General features: G+C 44.4%; 1 protein-coding gene across 1 annotated transcript; it reads right to left on the bottom strand.

The window, feature by feature from the left end:
• Window positions 1–415: 415 nt before the first annotated feature.
• On the bottom strand, window positions 416–21,835 carry prrc2a (proline-rich coiled-coil 2A). The gene is made up of 18 exons (XM_075450178.1): window positions 21,729–21,835; window positions 13,787–13,938; window positions 12,631–12,808; window positions 12,394–12,490; window positions 12,189–12,270; window positions 11,771–11,914; window positions 11,367–11,608; window positions 11,185–11,273; window positions 10,838–10,989; window positions 10,022–10,124; window positions 9,703–9,892; window positions 9,413–9,505; window positions 8,639–9,179; window positions 8,245–8,501; window positions 7,809–8,112; window positions 7,443–7,662; window positions 4,441–6,278; window positions 416–4,410 (listed from the first exon to the last, which is right to left on the bottom strand). Exons 2-18 carry the CDS (start codon window positions 13,899–13,901, stop codon window positions 3,194–3,196), a joined length of 5,862 nt encoding a protein of 1,953 aa, XP_075306293.1. The 5' UTR covers window positions 13,902–13,938; window positions 21,729–21,835; the 3' UTR covers window positions 416–3,193.
• Between the last annotated feature and the right edge of the window lie 549 nt (window positions 21,836–22,384).

Raw genomic sequence — 22,384 nt, forward strand, 5'->3', positions numbered from 1 at the left:
CAGTTTAAAAGAGCAAAGAAAATGCCAATAAAATCTGATTTCAGGTGGGAAACAACGTGACTCGATTGATTTATTTCCAGTTCCTGCTTCTGTTTGGGAATCATTTTATAACTAAAGTAGAAAACACTTGAGGATACAACACACCTATTTCGCACAATATGATTAAAACAACCGTTATTCTACAATTCAAATACCAAGTTGTATTTTCTTCATGGGAGTTCTTCCTGATGTTTGCACTCACCTCACATGGCGCTAACATCTGTTGCCACCGTGCTGCTTTCTTGCAGCTACTGAATCGCCACCCTTTGTCAAAGCTGTGCTTTTCCTGCTTTGTTGTGTGCACGTGCAGTAAATAAAAAGGTCCTTCCTTTAAATATTCCACTTAAAACAAAAAAAAGAGACATGCAATAATAGGTTCCATTAAATCAAAAGTAGTTTATTTAACTTTGCCTTCTCTGTATAACTTTATTATAATAAGACACTTCTCTGCTTGTACATTGCTCCCTTGAACTAAAAATGGCAACATTTGTTTGTGGGAATGTAAGTTGGGGTAGACAAAACTTAGATACATACCAATATACATACATGTGTGTATATTATGGTTCCATTACTAAAACCATAAATGCTAAAAACAGTTTGAACCACTCCAGGTACCTCGGTAATGCTGGAAACATAATACAATCTTTGAGATCCTTTGCTGGAATTACACTACTTCTGTTTTTCTTTTAACATGGGTACATACAATAATGCGCACATCAACATGAAGGAGGGATGAAGGACTCTTTGAGCCAGTGTTAAGTGTACAGCTATCAAATGAAGAAACCAGTAACAGGCAATGCAAGCTGCACCCGTGGGTGTGTTCATGCTAAGAAGTCATCGTGAAAATAAAATATGTCCAACTTCACTTGCCTGCCGAAGAATGTACGCTTAAATTACACAACGAAGTGAAGTTCTCCACCGCAGCGGCTCTTCATTTGGATGCTGAACATATACACACATCTGAATGTATACATGTGGATGTATTTAAGAAACAGTAGAATTGTCTTAATTATATCGGTTAAATCATTACACGTGGGCAAACAAGGCAGAAAGTGCTTGCCATTCATGTAAAACCCTCTGGTCCCCCACCCCTTCCCCGAGTTATTACAGACACCGGAAAACACACACATCCACACAAGCACACACATACACAAGTCATCGAATGCCCTACTCACAACATCCCAGAGACAATCTTCAAACTGTTGTCAGTAAACAAACAAATAAACCCCAACTTACAGCAGTGACAGAATTGATGCAGATGAGAGAGTAAATTTAGTTCACCTCAAGTCATTTTAGGTCTCTTTACGTGTGTGTGATACGAACTACGCTTACAAGTGGAATCCTACTCGATCCAATATTTTTCCTCGCTCCATCTCAGCATTATTTGCTGCCAGTAAAATCTCAGAAACCGTGTGAACTTCAGGAGATGAAGCGGCGTCACCTCGTCAGCGTTGTCCTGAATTAATGCGCTCGGGCTTCTGGGTTGCCACCTCGTACGGAACCCGTCACCCTGAGCGCTCTGAGAAACGATTCCTCAGACGACGAGTCTTGCTTGGTGCAAATAGTCTCCGCGAGAGCACAGAGAGTGCGACGTGCCCCACGTGACAGCCGAGGTGCGTGTGTGGTGGTGGGGGCGGGGGAGGGGTGCAATAGTACAACACTGGATCTGTACTCTGGGCCCAGACAGAGTAGCTGTCGTGTTGCAGCACATGTAACTTGCCCAAAAACATTTAACACAAAGAAAATAAACAGCAACCATGGATGTTTGCTTTACTACAAGGAGTGCTTATTAGAACATAGTCAATTACCTACTGAAGCATAAACAATTTCATGAAAGTCAAACGTTTTGTTATATCATGACCTGCATTTTCATCAAACTCATTTTCTCCCCGACAAGGTCGCCCGATACTCAAATTTGAGGGAGGATAGAAAAAAAAAAAAAAAAAAATGGAGGTCATTGAGGAAACAATGGTTGTTAAAATAAAGCCATCACGCTATCAATACAGTCTTCATGGGGTAAACGAAATTCACAAGAGAGTAAAACTATTGTCCTCGGGGATTTTTGCAGGGTGCAGAAGTCCTGCAGGTAGGGAGGATGCTACGGTGAGGCCAGAAAAGCCTTCATTACTACAAAAACCAATACCTAATGAAATGTCAGAACAGGTCGACAATTTGGAGAGGAAAAAAAAAAAAGAAAAATTCACACCTATCTGAAAAAGCAGCAAAAAACACTGATAATAAAGACAAATCAATGCAAGTGTAGGTGAGCAGTGAGCAGTAGTACTTCAACAGGTCTTCTCACAGTAACCAGACACTCTGCAGGAGACCAACGAGGAGGAGGTTGGGGAACTTAGTAAAAAGGTGTTTAATGACCTGCTTTGTAGAAAAAAAGAAAGAAAAGAAAGAAAAACAACACGCACACATCCCCGACGTTTGCAGATTTACAGGGCCTGAAAGTCAACTGAAACGACACACAAAAAATACACACACGCACACATACGAGAAAAAACGTCTTATGGTGCGATGTTCTCGTTAAAAGGTGACGCTGCACTCTTTCCCCGCGAGGGGAAGCAATGTAGAACTGCACTACTGAACACCACCCAAGGTCAAAGTGTGGTAGAAATATACACAGGTACACAAATATAAAAGTTAGCCCAATTCAAACGCCTTACGCCAATTTAAGCCCACATATTTTTCCTTTTTGTACGTGTCTGCGTGTTTTTTCGGGATGTCGTATTTGTGCTTGTTTATGCGAGTGTGTGTGGGGCGCTGTGTGAATGTCTTCTGGTCAAAAACAACGTGCACCTTCATTCCACAACCACATGCTTGTCAAATCCAACCGGGGTGAGTTTGTTGAAGGAAGAGTTAAAAAACAAAAAAAAACAGGTGGGAGATGGGGGGGTAAACGGATAGAGCAAGACAGAACAAACTGAGAAATGTTCGATAACGGACGGTAGATAGTATAATGATGCAAAAGGGACCGAGGTGACTGGGGTGGGGCAAGTTAAAGTGAATACCATCTCCATAAACTGTACAATGCACTAATGTGTTAAAGATGCCAACAGATAAGTCATGAAATAACAATCAAAAGGGATTAAGATGTAAAGGGTGGGTTTTAATGTGGGTGGGGTTCATCTAAAATGTTTATCCTCCATCACTTCCTATTTTTCGGTGAGGGCCAGTTGCCACGCTTCTCCCCTCGGTTGCCACCTCCATTGCCAGGCCCGCCGGAGCCACCACCACCAGGCGGGCCGCGCGGACCTCTGCCTCCTCCGCCTCCGCCTCCTCCTCCTCCTCCTCCTCCGCCTCCTCCTCCTCCTCCGCCTCCAACGTTGACCCTCCGGTTCTGTCGATCCATACCAGGACGCTGGCTTGAGAAGCTTCTTTTATTGGCTGAGGGCTCTTTACCCGTCATCTCACGCTCAACCAAACCTCCACCCCCACTGCCCCCTCCTCCACCCCTTCCTGGGTGGTGGTGGTGATGGTGGGAGACATAGGGTTTGCCTCCTCCTCCTCCTCCTCCTCCTCCCTCCCTGTCTCTGAACTCTGTGAAGTCGCTACTCTCAGAAGCGGTTTCCCACTCCTCGTTGGCCTGGTCTGAGTTGGTGAAGTCAGGAGACTTTGCTCCGTGGTTGTGGTGGTGTTGGGGGTGAGTTGGACCAGCAGTGCCCTGGTTGTAGTGGTGATGGTGGTGGCTGTTGGCATTGTTAAGATGCCCGCCACCACTGTTACTGTTGGTTGTTAGTGTGGCGCCGTGGTTTGCATTTTGGGCATTTCCTGTAATGGGAGCAGAGATTGGTGCTCCATTACTGTCCTGAACTGAATTTAGGGAAGGAGACGATGACCTTCCGCCCCCGATGACTCCAACTCCGCCGTTGATGCGTGCAGCATTCTCTCGCTCCTTCAGTCTTCGGAAACGGGGTGGCTTGTCCTGCTGGTGCTGAGAACGCCCATGACGCCGACGTCTAGGGGGTCTCTCAAACCCACGGTTGGTGGGAGGAGGGGGCGCGTTCAGCCCTACGGAGTTTGGTGCAGGATTGGTTGAAGCTTGCTGAGTTAGAACTCCTCCATTTTCAGAAGAACCAAGAGCAGCGGGGGCTGCAGCAGGCAAAGAGGGCTGAGGTGGACAGGTCCCCTGATTCTGAGCTTGACCTCCATCGGCAACCTTGTCCTTCTTTTCTCCTGCGTTTCCTCCTCGACCGAATTCTTTGGGGCCAGAAGTATGTGGTTGACCTTGCTGTTTCCTGCCTGAAGCTGATGATTTGGACGAACCACTGTGAGAACCTGAGTTGGGTCCAACCCGGTGACCCCCAGCTGTTCCTCCAATGTTCCCTCCACTCCTGTAGACATTTCCTCCTCCTCCTCCTCCTCCTCCTCCACCACCACCACCCCCACCACCACCCCTGCCCCTTCTCGAGGGCACACCCCTTGGGGTGAAGACGCGGGCCTGGGAACCTCTGGGTGGTGCAGATGAAACGTTTCCTGGAGCGCTGACATTACCAGAACCATTCTTGGTGTTGAGCTTTTGGTTGTCTTCTTTGTCTGAGTGAGCGATGTCACTTGCGCCACTCTCACTACCAGTCTCGGAGCCTCGCTCTCTTCTTCTTTTGGGAATTTCTTCATACTCTGAGCCCTCGCTGCGAGTTTCACTGCGGTTTCTGGCTCTGGCAGGGTTATGCTGAGAGCGATCCTGACCATGCCGACCACCCCCTCCTTCACCCTTGGATTCTTGGTGGTGGCCACTGCCGACTGATGAGCGGTAGTCTCTACCACTCCGACCACCCATTCTGCCCCGGCTGCTAACGGCGGGTCCAGCACTGGCCGTGTAGCTGCCCCGGAATCCACGGCCACGCCCGTAGAATTCTCCCCCTCGACCTCGACTCGCTCTGCTGCCTTTGGCAGGGATTCCGTGGTGGGAGCTGCCGCCGCCTCTTTCAAAGGAGCGATCTCTGTCTTTCCTGGAGGAGGGTCCAGCAAATCCTGATGTAGTCGTGTCTACATCTTTGGGCCCTCTACCTGACCCTCCCCCGCCTCCACCTGAGGATCGATCTTTTCCTCCATTCCTGGGTTTGGATCCCTGGGCTGGTTCATCTTTAGATGGACCTGAAGTGTTCTGGGAGACAGAGGAAGCTTCCTGCTTCATGGAGGTGAGCTGGCCACCATCTTGCTCTTTATCTTTTCCGAAGCCTACACCTGTTTTTTCCCCTCCATCAGCTTCCCCTCCCTCTCGCTTCATTTCCTTCAGCATTGGCTTCTTAATTGGACCAGCTCGTCTGTTGGGATTGTTGCCTCCTGCCTGGTTGGAGAGTTTGTGGTCCGATGCAGCACTGGATGAGTCCTCTCCTCCACGGGAGTTGTTCCCACCTCCTGGATTGTTGGCCCTTCTACCATGAGAGGACCCCCCACCCATGCTGCTACTTCCAGGCCGTGGGCCCCACTGGGTCTCTGTCTTGTGCTCCCGCCCTCCTCTTTGGTTTGATTTAGGATGGGGATGCTGCTGAGGCTGATTATGGCCACCATGTTGAGAAGAAGGTGGGCTCGAGTTGATGGTGGAATGAGGCGCATGTGCTGAGCCCGTCTTCTCCTGTTTCACTTGGCTGTTACTGGCATTACCACTGTGGCTGATTCCAGTTTCCCCCTCCCTCTGTGGTGGGTGGTGATGCTGAGCCACTTTGACACTCCCGTCCTCCCTGGCAGAGGAAGAGGAGGAAGAAGAGCAGGATGATGACAAAGAAGGTTGATGGAGAGGGGGAGAGGAGTCAGTCTTCTTAGTTTGGGCATCACCAACCCTGTCCCGATTGTTTTCTGCCTTATGCGGGTGGAAGTGGGGTTGCTGAGGGTGGTGGCTGTGATGGTGGTGGTGATGAGAGTTGCCCTCCACAGGGGGGAGGTCTGCTCGGCCATTACGGTCATAGTGGGGATGTGGGGCTCCCCATATCTGGCCCTGCTGAGATCCTCGGGAAGGCCCTTCATCCTGGTGGGTGAAGTTATGCGGCTGGTTTCCCCTCTCATCCCCCCTCTGATGCTGCTGGTGGGGAGGCATCCTCGCACCCTGGTCAGGAAAGTTGCTGTAGTTGCTTCGCCCACCGATGTAGTGATGAGGGTGGTGGTTTCCTGCCTGGGCACCCACTTGAGGGCAAACTGGAGGAGGAGTTTGACTGGATGTCCCTGATGAGGGGTTGGGCTGCTGGATGGGTCCCAATCCACCCTCTCGCAAGCGGTGTGGAGGAGTATCACTCCTAAGACGAAGAAGATTCACAGAAAACAGAATACAAACTTAATACGTTGTTAAATTGAGAGGATCAGATGCCACATCAAGTATAAAAGCAGGACAAAATAAACAATAAATTACCGTATTTTCCGCACTACAAGGCGCACTTAAAAGCCTATAATTTTCTCAAAAAACGAAAGTGCGCCTTATAACCCGGGGCGCTTTATATATGGATTAATTTTTGTTGTGCTTACTGACCTCAAAGTGATTTTGTGTGGTACACGGCGCTCTGTCAAAATGTTTTAGTAAGACTTTGGTAAACTACAAAGCCGCACCGCAGCATTACGGCTACAGTAGTCATGAGCGTAGCGGAGTAATATATATTGTGTGCGCGCCCATCTCACCGATGCTATCCAAAAAACAGAGTGAAGCAAACCAATTCGGAGCTTGCCATCATTCCAGGTGGATTAACTAAAGAACTCCAGCCGCTAGATATTGGTGTCAACAGGGCGTTCAAAGTTAAACTGCGAGCTGCGTGGGAGCAGTGGATGACAGAAGGCGAACACACATTCACCAAGGGAGGGAGACAGCGCCGGGCGACTTACGCTACTATCTGCCAATGGATCGTGGATGCCTGGGCTAAGGTATCAGTCTCAACTGTGGTCCGAGCTTTCACGAAGGCCGGAATCATCACTGAACTGCCAGGTAACAGCAACGACACTGACTCGGATAATGGCGAGAGGGATCCGGGCATACTGGATGCCGTAATCGTCCAACTGTTTAACTCGGACACTGAAGATGATGAATTTGAGGGATTTGTGGACGAGGAATGAACTGAAAAAGTGTGTGTATTGTGTTCAATTATACGTGTTATAACTGAACAATTTTGAGAGTTATTGTGAATACGTTACGGTTTAATTTAGCGGTAGCTATCAGACTTTTTTTACGTTACAACTGAGCAAGGTTGGGAGTTATTGTGAATAAGTTTAATAAAGTTTGACTGACTTATCTGACCGTTTTGTTTCGCTTAATGCGCCTTATAGGCCGGTGCGCTTTATATATGAAAAAAGATAGAAAATAGACCATTCATTGACAGTGCGCCTTATAACCCAGTGCGCTCTATAGTGCGGAAAATATTGTAATAAAATAAGCTCAACCTAGATTGACAACAAATTGACTTCAGCATAAATACCTGGGTCCCTTTGCCACATCATCATCCTCCAACGCCTGCTTCTGTCTCAGGGGAGAGGTTAACCCACGGTTCTCCCCTCCGCTAGGGAATACCTCTGGCCCCCAGGCCAGCTTAGGATCCATAGGGGGGGTCCCACGGTGTGGGTGTCCTGGATGCTGCTGCCTGTCAAAGGGGTCTGAACCAGATCCACCTGAATCGGATCGCTCACGCCCAATGAGTCCTGTAAAAGTTAAATAGTTTTAAACAACAACACAAAACATTTTGTTAAATAAAATCAATGCCCAACATACATTAATACCTGACCTATGTCCCATAGTATGGCAGTATTGTATTTAATTAATTTTTCATGATGCCACATCCACTCACCAGATGGGTGCATCCCAGCTGAATAGTAATCCATGGGTGGAGGGCGACCCTGCATCATGCGAGGGTCCATGTAGGGCATCATCATCCAACGTGGGTCAAAATTCATTGGAAGTGGTGGAGGGCGAACCATATTGCTGGGTTGATACAAGGGTCCACCCTGCTTTGGTCCAGGCCCTGGTTGCGTTGTTGAGCCCGGTGATGGCCCTTGAGGAGCCTGAGGCTGCGGGGACAGCTGACTTTGTGAAGCTTGGCTGTGTTGCTGCTGTTGTTGCCACTGCTGCTGCTGCTGCTTCAGGAGCTGCTCCTGAAGAAAAACCCAATTGTGAATCAGAGAAATTTAGTATTTAGAATATTTTAGAGCAGGAACATGCACGCATGCCAGCATTAAGACATGAGAAATTAAGCAGTTACTATTGCTGAGAGTTTAAATCCAAACCTGCTGCTGTCTTTGAAAGCGAGGCGGAAGAGACTTCTGGTACTTTGAATAACCCTGGCCAGAAGGACCACTGGCTTGACGACCTACTCCACCACCAATATTCTCAATCTTCACCACGTCAACTCCTCTTTCACCTCCACTTGGTGCACGAATGTGAGGACTGCTCATGGCCTCTTCTTTGCTCTCCCCTGGTAAAGGTACATCCAGCGGGGGCTGCTGTGGCTGTGACACAGCAGGCTGGGAACACTGTTGGGCATCTAAACGTAAAAGGTTGCATGGCTGAATCAGGTTCTTACATCAGGCAATAAAAGCAGGACGATTTATTTAAGGTTATTTTGGAAAAGAAGAAGAAAAAAAAAAATTTTCTTCATCATTCACAGATGGGAAAACTCACCGGCACTGGAGTCGTAGCTGCTGTTGCTGCTAGCTCGCTGACGGTCATTTGTTCCCGAACTGGGCCCTGGCTGGACCGCCAGAACTGGAGGCTCTTCATGGTCCACACAAGGAGAGGGGGGCTGGCTGATGTTTGGGGAGGAAGCTGAGAGAGATGGACTAGGGCTGCCTGCAGTAGCAGCTGCAGAGTTTCCATCAAGGCTTGGGGTCTTACTGCCGCCTCCACCTCCTGTGCTGCTACCCTGTTGCTGCTGCTTCTCATCCAGCCTCTTCAACTTCTCAGCGCAGGCCGCTCGTCTCTCCTCCTCCATCCTACGTTCTTCCTCCTCACGGCGACGACGAGCTCGCTCCACAGCTGCAGATATCTCAGTGGATGACTGCTTTCTGCGTTGTCGCCAAGTCTCATCCTCATCTTCTCCCTGGGCCCCTTGGACCTGCAGGCCAGGCTGAGGAGGGGGCGTAGGACCTCCTGCTGCCGGTTGATGCTGGGCAGGAGCAGGTTTCCCCGGGCCAAGAGATGGACCCTGGTTGTGTGACCGTTCCTGAAGTGTTAGAACATAATCGATCTTCAATGAAGCAGGTTTTAAATCCTTTAAGTGAGAGTGCTGTAATCTCTTAATATATGTTCTGTGAATGATTTCATAAACGGTAATAAAACTCAAAGGAAGGAAAAAGCGAACTTAAAACTAAAGATGACTCGGCAATAAGACCAGCGGGCGGTGGATGGGGTTATGAGAGAAATGATTTGTCTATGAGGCCCTGTCTGGATGTCTACCTGTCGGTAAAAGGAGTAGGGCCCTTGTCCAAGGAGCGGCCCAGGTGGGGGGGAGGGCTGCTCCCTGGGACCACCCAATCCAGGCCTGCGCCCCTGTATACAGGCAGACACGGTTAGCCATGGTCCACCACAATAATCTACACTGGCAAACATAAAAACACTAACACATCTTTGCCCACAGATGTGTCTCCGTTTGAAAAATAAACTCAGGGTTGTACATTTGGGCACGACTTGTCATAGCTGAAGTATGACGCCACAGGGCAACTCTTTGCTGTTACTGTTTGTCCCACCTGGTAGGTAGATGGTGCTCCCTGGCTTCCCCAACCACTGCCTCCCTCCTCGGCCCATCCTGGCTTGCTGGAGGGGGGTTGGGGGCCATTGTCAGCATTCGAGGGAGACGCGCGACGGGTGTCTGTGCCGCTGTCCGAAGCTAGAGGGTGAGGGGCTGCAGTGGGAGCATCCTGGGACCTCTGCTGCTCACTGAAGGCAAGGCGATAAAAAAAAAACCAAATAATAGTACAGACTCTACAGTCTGGTCACATCTCTGTCTGCAAGCAGCATTGGGATATTATGAACTTAGTCACACAATATATCCTTGTGCTCACACACCGCAAGTCATTCTTGCTCTCAGTTCTGTCCTCGTCTCCCTCTTCATCTCCTTCATCATCACTGAACTTCAACTTAGCGGAGTAATCGATCTCCTCATGAGCCCCTGTTCACACAGAAACAACACAGAGGACATCAGAATCCCAATATCCTCTGAAGGAATTTTAACATTTGTCATCATTCATCATTCTGATGAAACTGATCCTTCACTCTTCTCCAACCTCCTCCCTTCACTGAGCAACTTGAACCGCTCTGCTTAGATCGGCAGGAAATGTGATACGTAGAAACGACTCCAAAGCATTAATCTCACCCACTACAACTGTATCATCACCTCCTTAATCATTAAATAGCCCAAATAAGCGTGTGATGCACTGTGATGCTTTGATGTGAAATATTAATGGAGGTGGTCACTCGCAGCTCTTCACACTGGCTTTAAAGTGAGTGAAGTGTTGAAGAGGTATAAACTTTACAGGATAAAGAAAGTCTGCCATTGGATATCAGTTTATACATCCTATGGTCATCCTTAAAGGAGGAAAAACAATATTTTACCTGGTTGGAGAAATGCTTCACTGTGATTAAAACCTGAGATAATATTAGATATAGATATGCAAATGTACACAGAATGTAAACCACGGATTTTCATACCACTAAAAACCATGACGTTTGTAAATCACAGCAGATGGAAACTCTGCCAGAAGTGTCAAAATCTAGTTTCTGTGTTTGTTATGGTAGATGAACCAAAATATTTCTGACTAGGAATAACCATAATCACTTCTATACATTAGACGTTCATATGTGAATGGGTCGTTTTTTTTGTACCTGCCCAGCCCTCATCTCCATCATGATCCAGCTCGTCTAGCTCCTTCAGGTCATCCTGTTTAAGGATAGAGGGTCGTTTCACCACCTCTCCACCTGAATCACGTGGACCTCCATGTGGCCTGCTGTCAGGACCACCCTGCCCACGAGAGAATCTGAGAGAATGGAGGAGATTGTTTGTAAGGAAGTTGATAAAAATACAGAGAAAAAAAACTGTGAAATTTGTAAGCTGCAATACAAATTTCAATCATATGCCGTTTAATTGTACTTCCTTATCGTTGTTTCTCTTAAAAAACAAAAGAAGAAAAAGACATTACAATGTGGAAAGTAATTCGAACATGAAAAGATACCTTGGAGGAGGCCCTTCCCCAGGTGGCGGGAACCTGTAGGGCCCTTGAGGGCCATATGGGCCCGGGAAGGGCAGATAGGGAGGATACATCTGAGGAGGGGAAAACAAACAAACAAACAAAAACGCATTATACAGAGATGTATTCAACAAAAAAATGTAAGAGGAAATGAAAATTAACCTTACAAAGGGAGGCATGATCCCTCGATAGGCAGGAAACCCAGGCCCCACAGGGGGCTGGGGCAGGGGCAAGGCGGGGCTGCCTGCAGGAGAATTCCTAGGTGGCCCGTGGGTCTGGGAGTTTGGAGGGGCGACCCCAGCTGCCCCATCCATTACCAGAGAACCACCGGTGCCATCCTCCGCTGCCCCCTCCCCAGGCAGGGTGGGCGCCAGAGCGCGGCCCCCACCATCCCGCCAGCTTGTAACGTCTAAGGAAAGGAGAGGACAGAGCAGTCGATCAAAATGCCAGTCATCATTTCCTCGCATTAAGAAACAAAGAAAAGGTGTGTGGGGAGGTATTGTGGGAGATCTTTGACTTAATTAAATGACTTGGCTGATCAAGAATTAGAGATGAAGTGAGAATCACTCACTCTGGGGGCGGAGGCTTGGTCCGGGCCCATACCACTGATCTGCAGTGGCCTGTTCTTTGCCAACTTTGTCCTGGTCGCCAGCCGCCTGCAGGGTGGGAAATTCCTCGCGAGAGAATGGCGACGGTAGGTTTGATCCCTTTCCACCTGCAAAAAGGAAAAACAAACAGTAAGTTTTCCCACACAATGTTAACAATACCTGGGCGGGTCTCTCACATACGTTAACAGCTGCCCAAATATATGTGACAACCCACTCAAATATTTGTATCTTTTATATCCAAAGTAGTGAAATGTACTTCATTAAAGCCACGCTTTGATTCCTCACTTTCAAACACACACACACAAAGAGTAGATCAGCTTCTCTAAGCTCTAAGCTTAATGCAAACACACCGGATCAAAGTGCAGCCACAGTGGGACTCACCATCCCCTTGTGTTCCATGTGTAACACTGGCCTGTGCCCAGGACCTTGCCCCTACGGCCTGGGTTGAATTTGGGGCCAGAGCCTGACAAGGATGCACACAAAGACAAATATCACATCATGTATGTAAACTATGACTGCTTTAAATCTTCCAGTGCATTATTTAGTGAAATCTAATCTTCTTTAATATCTGTAATGATGTCCGTACCTCTGAAGCTGGCGGGGTTCTCGGGTGGGTCGGTGCAGGTATCTGTGAAGCCACAGGCTGCTGCGATTCCGGCTGCGGTGCTGACAATGCATCGGTACTGAAAAACACACACAAGGCACCAAAGATATGAGACTTGAGCAAACAAGAATTAAATTTTTTTTTAAAAGGTTAAAACTACTTCTTAAAGTGACACTGCTACATTTAACTTAGTCTTATTTTGTTTGAACAGTGAATTACCTCTTTGGGTCTGCTTGTTCCTGTTTGCTTGCCCATCCTGTGCCGTCTTTGGGAACGAGCGAGACGTTGGGATCGTTGCCTTTGTTCTCTGCCTTCAGACTGGGCAGGTAGGCAGGGGGTGGCATACGCCGCGCGGAGGCAACTTTACCAAGAGACTGCAGGCCATGGCGGGGGGGAACTGATACGAGAGAAGAAAGCAGGTCATTAGCAGAGATGGACCACTGAAACTTGATATCAGCCAAATCTATGGGAAATGAACTGCCCAATGACAGAGATGGAGGTCTGCTGCTTGCTAAGCGGAATATGCAATTAAGATGCTAAAGACCTAAAAGGTTACAAGCCTGAGAGTTTCAGTCTGATAACACTGACAGATATCAATTTAAAAAAAGACACCACCTCAAAGTATCAGGACATGGATCCTGAGAGAATGAAAAAAAAAAAACCTAATTCTGAAAGTGAAGTAGTTTTAAATATCAATCCCCGATTTGTTCCTTCAGGCTTTGTGAAAACACATCAGTGCATAGACTGTGTGTGTTTGTGGGGTAGTCTGTAGTTTGGGAACGAGGACAGCTGCTTGGAGCTAATGGGGAGCCTCTGAATAAAACATAAACTGGGGACTCGGCATAGCAGTCAAACAGCATCCACAAGCGAACCTCTGTGTCAGGTCAGCTCAGTGGCTTCAAGGCTCAGCTGACATGTCAATGCTCAGGAGCCATTCACCCTCGAGGCCTCACCGTTCCTTTTTAAATTCCCAAAACTTGTAAAACACTCAAATGGATCATGTATTTTAACTCGGATTTTACATAGACAAGTGTAAATACTTATTAATAAAAACTATCCCTGAATAATGTTAACAATATCAGCTAAACTTAAGGATGAAATGGGGTAGTTATATTGGAAATCAGCAACAGTGCTATCAGCAGAATAAATGTATCACTGTAGCAGCACTTCCTGAATGAGCACAGTGTTATCTGGCAATTTTAATCAGAACATCAAAGGGTAAAAATCAACTGTGGATGGGCAACAAGCTATACATGCAAGGGACAAATCAGTATAACAGAATATAAAAAGTATCCTTGCATAGGAAGAAAAACTTCTATCACATCATAAACGTGTACATGTGTTAAATATTAGTCATGACAACGTAAACACTCACCAACAGGCTTTTGTGTTTCAAGGCTCTTTCCTTTGTATGTATCAAACAGGTTGAGAGACGCATACTTGGTTTTGCCTTCCTTCCCCTTTGCAGTTTGCCCAGAGCGCTCTGACATTGCGCTGTCCGCTCATTGAGTATGGTGAGCCCTGAGACTGGGGGAGAAAGAGAACGGGAGACAGTGATTTGACACCAGGCATGCAGAGAATGTGAGAATAAAAAGTGATAAAAAGAGTGCACGAGCACTGATCATAACAACAAAAATCAAAATATACTCCAAATAGGGTTTGAGTAGTCTTGATTCTGTTGCATTTGTTTGGTCTGTTAATTAGGGCCACTTTAAACGGAAACGAAAACGGGTTAAAAACGCAAAACCTTTTTGCGGATGCACTGTATCGTTTAGATGGTAACGGCGTTTTGGGGACATGAAAACGCAAAAAAGTGAAACCGCCCTCCAGAGTGGAATTCTTGAAAATGCTCCACTGTCGCGCCACCGTGTAAAGCATGAAAAACGCAAAACTGCCTTTCTCGTCACATAGAAATGACGTGTCAAGCATAATAAAGCGCCAGAAAACCGTGGGAAGGTAGCCTTAAACAGCAGTGAATATGTTGCCGTGCCATATTGAAAGATTTCTACTTATTAATATAATGAATGTGCCATTTGTCTACAGATGAATGAATTTAATTGAGAAATATGAAAACTGAAAATATCAAGCTGCCAGTCTCTGTTTCAGAAGCAAATCTTGATGAAAAAAATCATATGGTTTGTTGTTTGGAACTGAATAACCAAATTCTAACAGAACTGATGTGATCCTCTGTGTCTCAGTTGATTGGAACTGAAACTAAACACGTGTTTACTGTATCGATAAATATGAAACGTCACACACTTTTGCGTTTCCGTATACACGCAGATTTTCACCCTAAAACGCTCGTCTAAATGCAGATTTAAAAGTCAAAACGAAACGCCACTTTTGCGTTTTGGTTTCAGATTGTTTCCGTAAAGGTAGCCTTAGATTCAGGTGCGGCAGCCTCACTTTCCAAAGTTCAGGGCTCCAGGCTAATATTTCTCTCTTAAAACCACAAACTAACTAGGCTACAGACTTTGAGCAAAAACATTGATTTTAAAACAACATTTAAATATTGTTTCCTTGACTCCATTACTGATACATTAGTTGTTTGGTTTTTATAAAGAGGAAAACTATTATCGTTAACGTTATACATTTCTTACACAAATTAATCACTTAACATTAATATATTCAGTAGAGGTGCACCGAATATTCGGCAACCGAAAATATTCGGCCGAAAACGCAAAAAAAACACATTCGGCTTTCGGCCGAAAGCCAAATGAGTGGCCGAATCGGAGGCCGAATAGTGGTGACGCAAAATTATCCACTTCCAGACGGCGGAGTCGACAGAACCAAAGTCATCTGTAAACTCTGCCAATATGCCGCCCATTGATTCAATGCGAGACTCCGGTTCTTTTCACAGATGTTTATTAACGCCACATCAACACCGTATAACTAAATGTTCAAGTAAACAAAATAAAATACAACATTAGTTGTTGTAATCATTAAAGAAATAGCATTCTTAGCATTGTCGCTGGTACCAATAAATAATCAAAGTAATACTGGCCACTTTAGCTGCTTCTCAACCAACGGCAGAGTCATTCCCCAGGGGCAATCTTCACGGTCAGAACTAGGATTCTTTAACTTTCACTTCTCCTATGCATCACATTCACACAGTTACAGCAAACACCACGAAGCATGGAGGAATAAAATAAAAATAAACTAGCAGGTAACATCACGCTACAGGTGCTCCTCGGTCTCTGTGTGAAGCTAACGGAGCTAACCGACGCTACTTCCTGTTTTACTTGTTTCCACGTAAAAGCATGTATTTCAAAATAAATTAAAACTCCTGCATTTACAGCCAAGTTGAATTGTCTTCTCAGCGTAGTAGTTTCAGTCTAAAATATCACTTAAAGGCAAAACACACAAACTACAAAAAATGCTGCCACTGTTCCTGAAGGAGCAGGCTACCTAGACTCTATGCCAAAAAGGACACTCAGATAATTTGTTATATTGCATGTTTTTACATTTTTGTGTTGGAACGCTTTTATAATATGTTGTATTTTTTGTTGTATGAAATGAATGAAAAAAACCCCAGAATGAATTGAAAATGGGAATTAATGAAACTTATCTCTAGTTATTAGTTATAGTTATTAGTAATAACTTTTGAAGATTTCAAATAAACATTTATTTTCTTTGAAAAACATGTCTAAACATTTATTGTAAGGCGTAGATTTAAGCAATATTTAAAAATGGTGAAAAATCTAACTTTTGATAACTTAACTGAACTGTAATATTCGGTTTCGGTTTCGGTATTCGGCCAAGTGATTAATTATTATTCGGTTTCGGTTTCGGCCACAAATTTTCATTTCGGTGCACATCTAATATTCAGCATCACTTGCAAATCAGCTGTAAAACTGTTATTTCCGAGAGATGGTTTCACTTGAACTTTGTTTTTCAAACAACTAACTGTGAACCCAAGGATGTAGTGAACGACAGCTCTTTTTCTACAATGTGGTCAGATGCGATGAAGTTCACTATTAGTTGATTCCTTGTTTTAAAATGCTGCAGACAGACAGACCTCAGTCCATCTGCCCTCACACAGATTATGCTGCTGTAGCGCTGTACAAGTGTTATGTGTTTATGTCTATGGTCAAGTTGACAAACTAGTTTTCAGACTGATGTTGGGCCACACAGAGAGCAGAAAACATGAAATACAAGACACACACAGCATTTTATGTCATGAGGAGTAGGTCTTTTCCTTTTCAAAATGAGTGAATCTGCTGATTTCCACATCTTATAATAAGCATGAATTTGGGAATATGAAGTAAAATGAGGATCTGAATGGCTCAGAAAAGCCTTTGAGATACAAGAGGCAGCTTACTGCCCAGAAACAGGTAGAAGGCAGCTTCATCCCCACTCAGTGTTGCTACGATGACAGGCTTGCATGAATTGTCGCACGCACGCACAGACACACAAAATAATAAAATACATTCCTCTGTTTTCATAAAATCTGATTTAATATACTGACAAACATGTGGAAAATTAATCTAAATCAGTTTCTAAACTTGTCTTTTTTTTCCCTCTAGCCAGTAATACTTAAAGGTAGAGTAGGAGATCCTGGATTTTGAGTCCAGCGAAGCTGCATTTTGAAAATACACCGGTAAAAAGTCCCAACCCTTTTCTTCACTTTCCCCCCGAAGGCACGCCTCTAGAGTACATGAACGTGCACGAGCGCTGTTCTGACAGCAAGCATCGATCGTTGCCGTATTTAGTATTTAGTTTATGCTAACTATACGTTTAATAATGCTAGGTGCTAGCCAAGCTGGCTCTAGTTTAGCTTCCTGCCAAGCTTCTGGAGACGTAATTCGTTCACGAAGCAGGGTACACGCTAGGGATGTCGAAATTTAAAAAAAGTCTTGACCGACCACTGAGCCTCATTAGTCGATTAAAGTCGGTCACCGAAAATACTATAAGTTCCATTTATGATATCTGTGTCCTGTCGCGCGTCTTTCTCTGCCTCGTGGAACAAGTTATGCCCCCATTTTAGACTGGTTAGGCTCCCATCACACAATCAATGTTAGTTCGTGCCCTTGGTATTATACATTTTCCCCAATCATTGACCACTAGTTGTAGGCGTACTTGTGGAGGAATAAGGGTTTTGGGTAGAAAAATAATTGCTGTGCCTGCGCAGACACGCACAGCCACACATTACGCGCAACGGCGCCCTTCCAGTCACTGTACTTTTTAAACACGAATCAAACGCGGCACCGAACTCGGGCTGTTAAAAGCCCCCGTTACAAAGTTACAAACAGAGAACGGTGCATTTGGCGGTGTTATGGGAAAGTAGGTAAACCAATGACTTCGTTAAAAAAAAAACTTACCGAATGCCAACAGCCTCTGTGGCGTAGCCTATGCTGCACAAAATCCTTTGCAATAAGTTCCTGTCGTCATGCCATTTAAGTACAGATGAATATATCACAACAAGTAGGCTAAGTTAGTCTTGTGTCTTTTGCCATTACAGTGTTACAATTATCATTATGTCGTAGTCCACACGCAGCCACATTGGCTTTATTTAGGTTAATAGTGGCGATTTTTTTTTAACTGCGCAGACAGGACCCGTCATGTACGGCGTACAAGTTGCAACCGGTGTAAGAGAGGACCTCTGAGGAGGGCGCTACGTGAGCTCTGCTGCGGTTGTTCTTCCATCGTGGGATGGCTTATGCTCACATAACATTTCTAAAGATATAGTGAGGGTTTTTATTTATTTTTTTTATTTTTTTAAACCGACGGCAGAAAAATTCTAACCGGACGACGTTGATTCGGTCAACCATCGGTCATACGGTCATCGGTTAACATCCCTAGTACGCGCACAGGGGGAAGGAGGGGGAGGGAGGAGCAGATTGCAGTTTGATAGACGGCATCAGAATCCAATCATTGTTAACGGTCCGTTCAGTATGATTGGATAGTGTTTCTGGGTTTCTAACATCTAACATTAACAATTTAAAATAGATGCAAAATAAGTTTACCACCCACATCGTTTCAACAACTTTCCTACTGCCGCGCCGTCTCAATCATATAATCTATTAGATTCAATAAAATCCAACAAAGTAAAAAATTACACAATTGTTACATAATACGCTCGTCTCAGGTATTTGAACTAACTGCAAACATTTAGCATAATCAGTGGAATCCGTTCCATCCACCTACATGAAATAAGCTGATAAATGTCATATTTCCACCACAATTTCCAGATCATCTCTGCTATGGTTTAATGACACAAGCTGTTTATCTTGAGATGCTTCACTTTCATCATTTGACTGATTGAATTTCAATGAGCACACGTTGATGTAACAACAAGGATGTTGTTGCAAAGCTAAACATCAGAGCATACTTGTGGGCAGTTTGGTTTTATGCAAAATCAAAAAAAGGGGGAGCCCCTTGTCAGATGTGCAGCAAAAAATGTGGCAGTCAAAGGCACTCATGACTAATTCAACACTGACAAGAGTTAACAAACTAGTAAAGAAGGACAAATAATGAATTCTATGTGAATGATTGACTAAAATATCTTGAGATAGACGACCCCCACCCTCATGTGTGCAGCATTTCTCTGATTTTATTCAAACTCTGTGCCAGCTTTTGACCAGGTGCTCAACTACTCCATAACATTTTTTTTTTTTTTTTGTTGGGGTCAAATTCAGCATTATTCCAGAATAAACACACTTATTGTGAGCAAATCTGGTACACAGCTCATCACTGGAAACGGCGGCGTACAATAGAAAGCAAAAAGCAGAACCCTGGTTTCTATGGCAACACATTATAAATTATATTCTTCCATGCCTTTGCCTTGAGACGGTGTTTTGGCTCCATGGCAACTGCCAGGCCCTTAGCCTGAACTCAATTTTACTGCACATCAATAAAATGCACAACGCTGACATATGTCCAATTCAGCGTGATATGGCCACCTCCAGCAAGTTAAACTGTTAACCTAACCTCACCCAAGTCCCACAAAGACAACTTCAGAGAACAGACGAATCCTCCAAGATCTTTAAGCTTCATTTTTTTCAGACGTAATAACACAAATTAAGTAGTGAATTTTCTAAATCATCCATGATTGAACCGAGATCAGAGGAGCAATTTTAAAGCTGAACAAAGACAACAGCCCTTTGTTATGACAATCCTTATCATGACACCTTGTGGACTGTGTATTTAGAAAATCGAGAAGCGAAACAGTTAATGTGAAACCCAAATCATTAGTATACCTTAATTAAACCTCTCCCTGCATACCAGAAACAAGATAAAAAAGAAGTCATGTTGAGGGCTGTAAAATACTGTTTCACTGTAGTGTGCACATGTGCAACAGTCGCATCATAGGACAAAATAACCAAAGCACACCGCACACTACAACTGCACCAAGCAAACACCAAACCATGCCATTTTTACACTAATCTAAGGGTTCTGAGAAAGCAGATTATTGTAGTTCCTTTACTACTAAATAACACGTGCTCGCAGCAAAATGAGCACCTAATAGGCAAGCAGATAAGGACAATCTGGTCGCACAAAGAGATGTCAGCCGTATGGAAATTGTTTAGCATCCTATAACCAAAACCATGTACATTTTCTGCAGTGCCCTACAACTATGCCCAGAGCAGGAAACATCAACAAAACTATCTTATCGATTAAGTCTGGGTATGACAGATGTGAAGCCACATCTGACGGCCATCCAGAGCAACAAAACCATCATAACAGGTTTGATTGTTAACTCTTGTTCAGGTTGACACAATAGAATGAGATCAATACAATGATGTAAGGGTGGATCAACAAAAGTTATTTGTTTTGTTTAGTGGTAAACACTAAACAAACAGACACTTACATACAGTAAATACTAATATGGTAAAACCCTACTTTTCTTAAATTTTGAGACCACAATCAACACTGATAAAATACCCAAATATTAAACCACCTCCGTTCAGCTGCGCACTGATCTGTACCTACAGAAATCATTGGAATAAAAAAGTCAACCAAAATAAAAGGGCTTTACATGGCGATTACGGAGCAGCAGCATTGCACCGTGCCTCAATAGCCAGATGAGATTAGAAAATTAGGTCGTGGGATGGCTGGTCAACTACATGTTGTATGAGGATTAACAGGGACCAGCAACTACACTGCAGCAACGTACACCACAAAGAGGCCCAGCAAAGCTACAGTTCATCGACGGCAATCATTTTAGGGTCAAATATTGTGATAGCTACAACACTCAAAACTGTAATAAGGATGTGAAAATAAGTCCTATACTTCCAGAGAGGGGGCTACAAATGTATTCTGAAGCTAAGTACCGTTAGCTAGTTCACACACAGGGCCCCAGTGTTCTCGTTGGGAGGGGGACTGCGTTGGTGTTTCATAATGCATTTTCAACGCCTTGCGCTATCGTTAGCTTACTCCTCCTCAAATCCGCAGGGTTTGATTTACACACTAACATCGCGACTACACATCCCCATCAAGCGATAATGCTCATCTGAAGAGGATAAGGGGGCAGGGGACGAAGCAGAATAAATGATTTTATTAGAGAACAAAACAAAATGGCGGAGGCAGGCCCACAGCCGTTAACGCAAAACGGTTGTGAGCAGAGTCCAACGACAGAACCATTATTCATCTAAACAATTGTTTTAATGACACTAGTGACACCAACATGCGAATTGTACAGCTATTAAAAACAACACAATAGAAACTTAACCGTTTTAGCTGACGGTAAGGTTTCGTAAAATTACACTGTCTTTCCAGAAGCTACACGACTAGCCTCAGACTTAGCTAACGCTTATCCGCTAACATTCAAGCTTTTCATCGTAAATAGCGAATTTTATCAATATTTCAACAGCAAGTACGCACATTATCCAGTCTGAGTAAAAAAAAAATCAAACAAATCAGTGTGTATCCACAACAATATAATGCTCAAACACATAGCATCCAAGTAGCTCAACTCTAAGCCGAGTTTGGCTAACAAGCTAGGTGAGCACATAACGTTGGCTAACAACAACAACCAAGACATTCTTTCCTAATAATAAGACTTCTCCGCCACCATATATCACTTCAGGTGAGTCTATTTAGTTATTCCAACAACTATACAGGCAATCCCTGCTCGATATAAGGCAATCGCCCGGCGTTGGCATAAAACATGCTAAATTGTCCGGCCACTGACCTGGTCTTCTCCCGACTTGTCTCGAGGTTGTATCGTAGAATGAGGTTAGCTATGCTACCGCGTAGCTTTCTAGCAGCTAGCTAAGCAACCTCCTGCATAGGCACACACAGAAAGGTCTTTGCTCTAACTTGCACTAACTTTGAAATGAGTGGATCTATGTATGAAAAGAATGTGTTCGGCTTACTTTCACTCCTTTTCTTTTTTCCAAAAATAAATGAAAAGGGGGAAAAGAAAATCGTTGATACTGGACTCGATCCGTCACCAAAAGAGCCGTCAACGGCTACTGGGTAATTTCGTGAGATGGGAGGCGTTTGGGATCTCTACAGAAAAGAGAGATGCGACTCTTGTAATAATTTTTTTAAATTTTATTTAAAAAAAACTCCACTCACAGCCCATTTTTGAATATTGTCAAATATTTAAGGACTGCAGACGAATCCATAATATAAATGGTACAATTAAAAACTGTGATTTATTCTATCTTTGGAAACCCACTTGATGGTGTCACCCAAGCTTGGGTGTGATTAAAATGTATTTAATGACTACAAATTACATATTTATTTGTTAGTCCTGATTTAGTGGATGGCAAAGAGGTAATTTGAGTACTTTTGCAGTGCTACAAGAGGCACAATTTTAAAATTTGCTCCATTAAAATACTGATATAACAACATGCTGTAAATTCTTGATATATTTCCAAAATGTGGTCGTCATACTTGATGTTTTGTAATAAACCTGTTATCTAATTCAAGCCTAACAGAGCGATTATAGTTAATTATTTTTTTAAAAAGAGCTGCCCAAACCCAACAATGAGGGCTCAACTATCAACTTTGCAACATTTTCTGA

This window comes from Odontesthes bonariensis, chromosome 18 (assembly GCF_027942865.1).
Source record: "Odontesthes bonariensis isolate fOdoBon6 chromosome 18, fOdoBon6.hap1, whole genome shotgun sequence".
Classification (NCBI taxonomy): Eukaryota; Metazoa; Chordata; class Actinopteri; order Atheriniformes; family Atherinopsidae; genus Odontesthes; species Odontesthes bonariensis.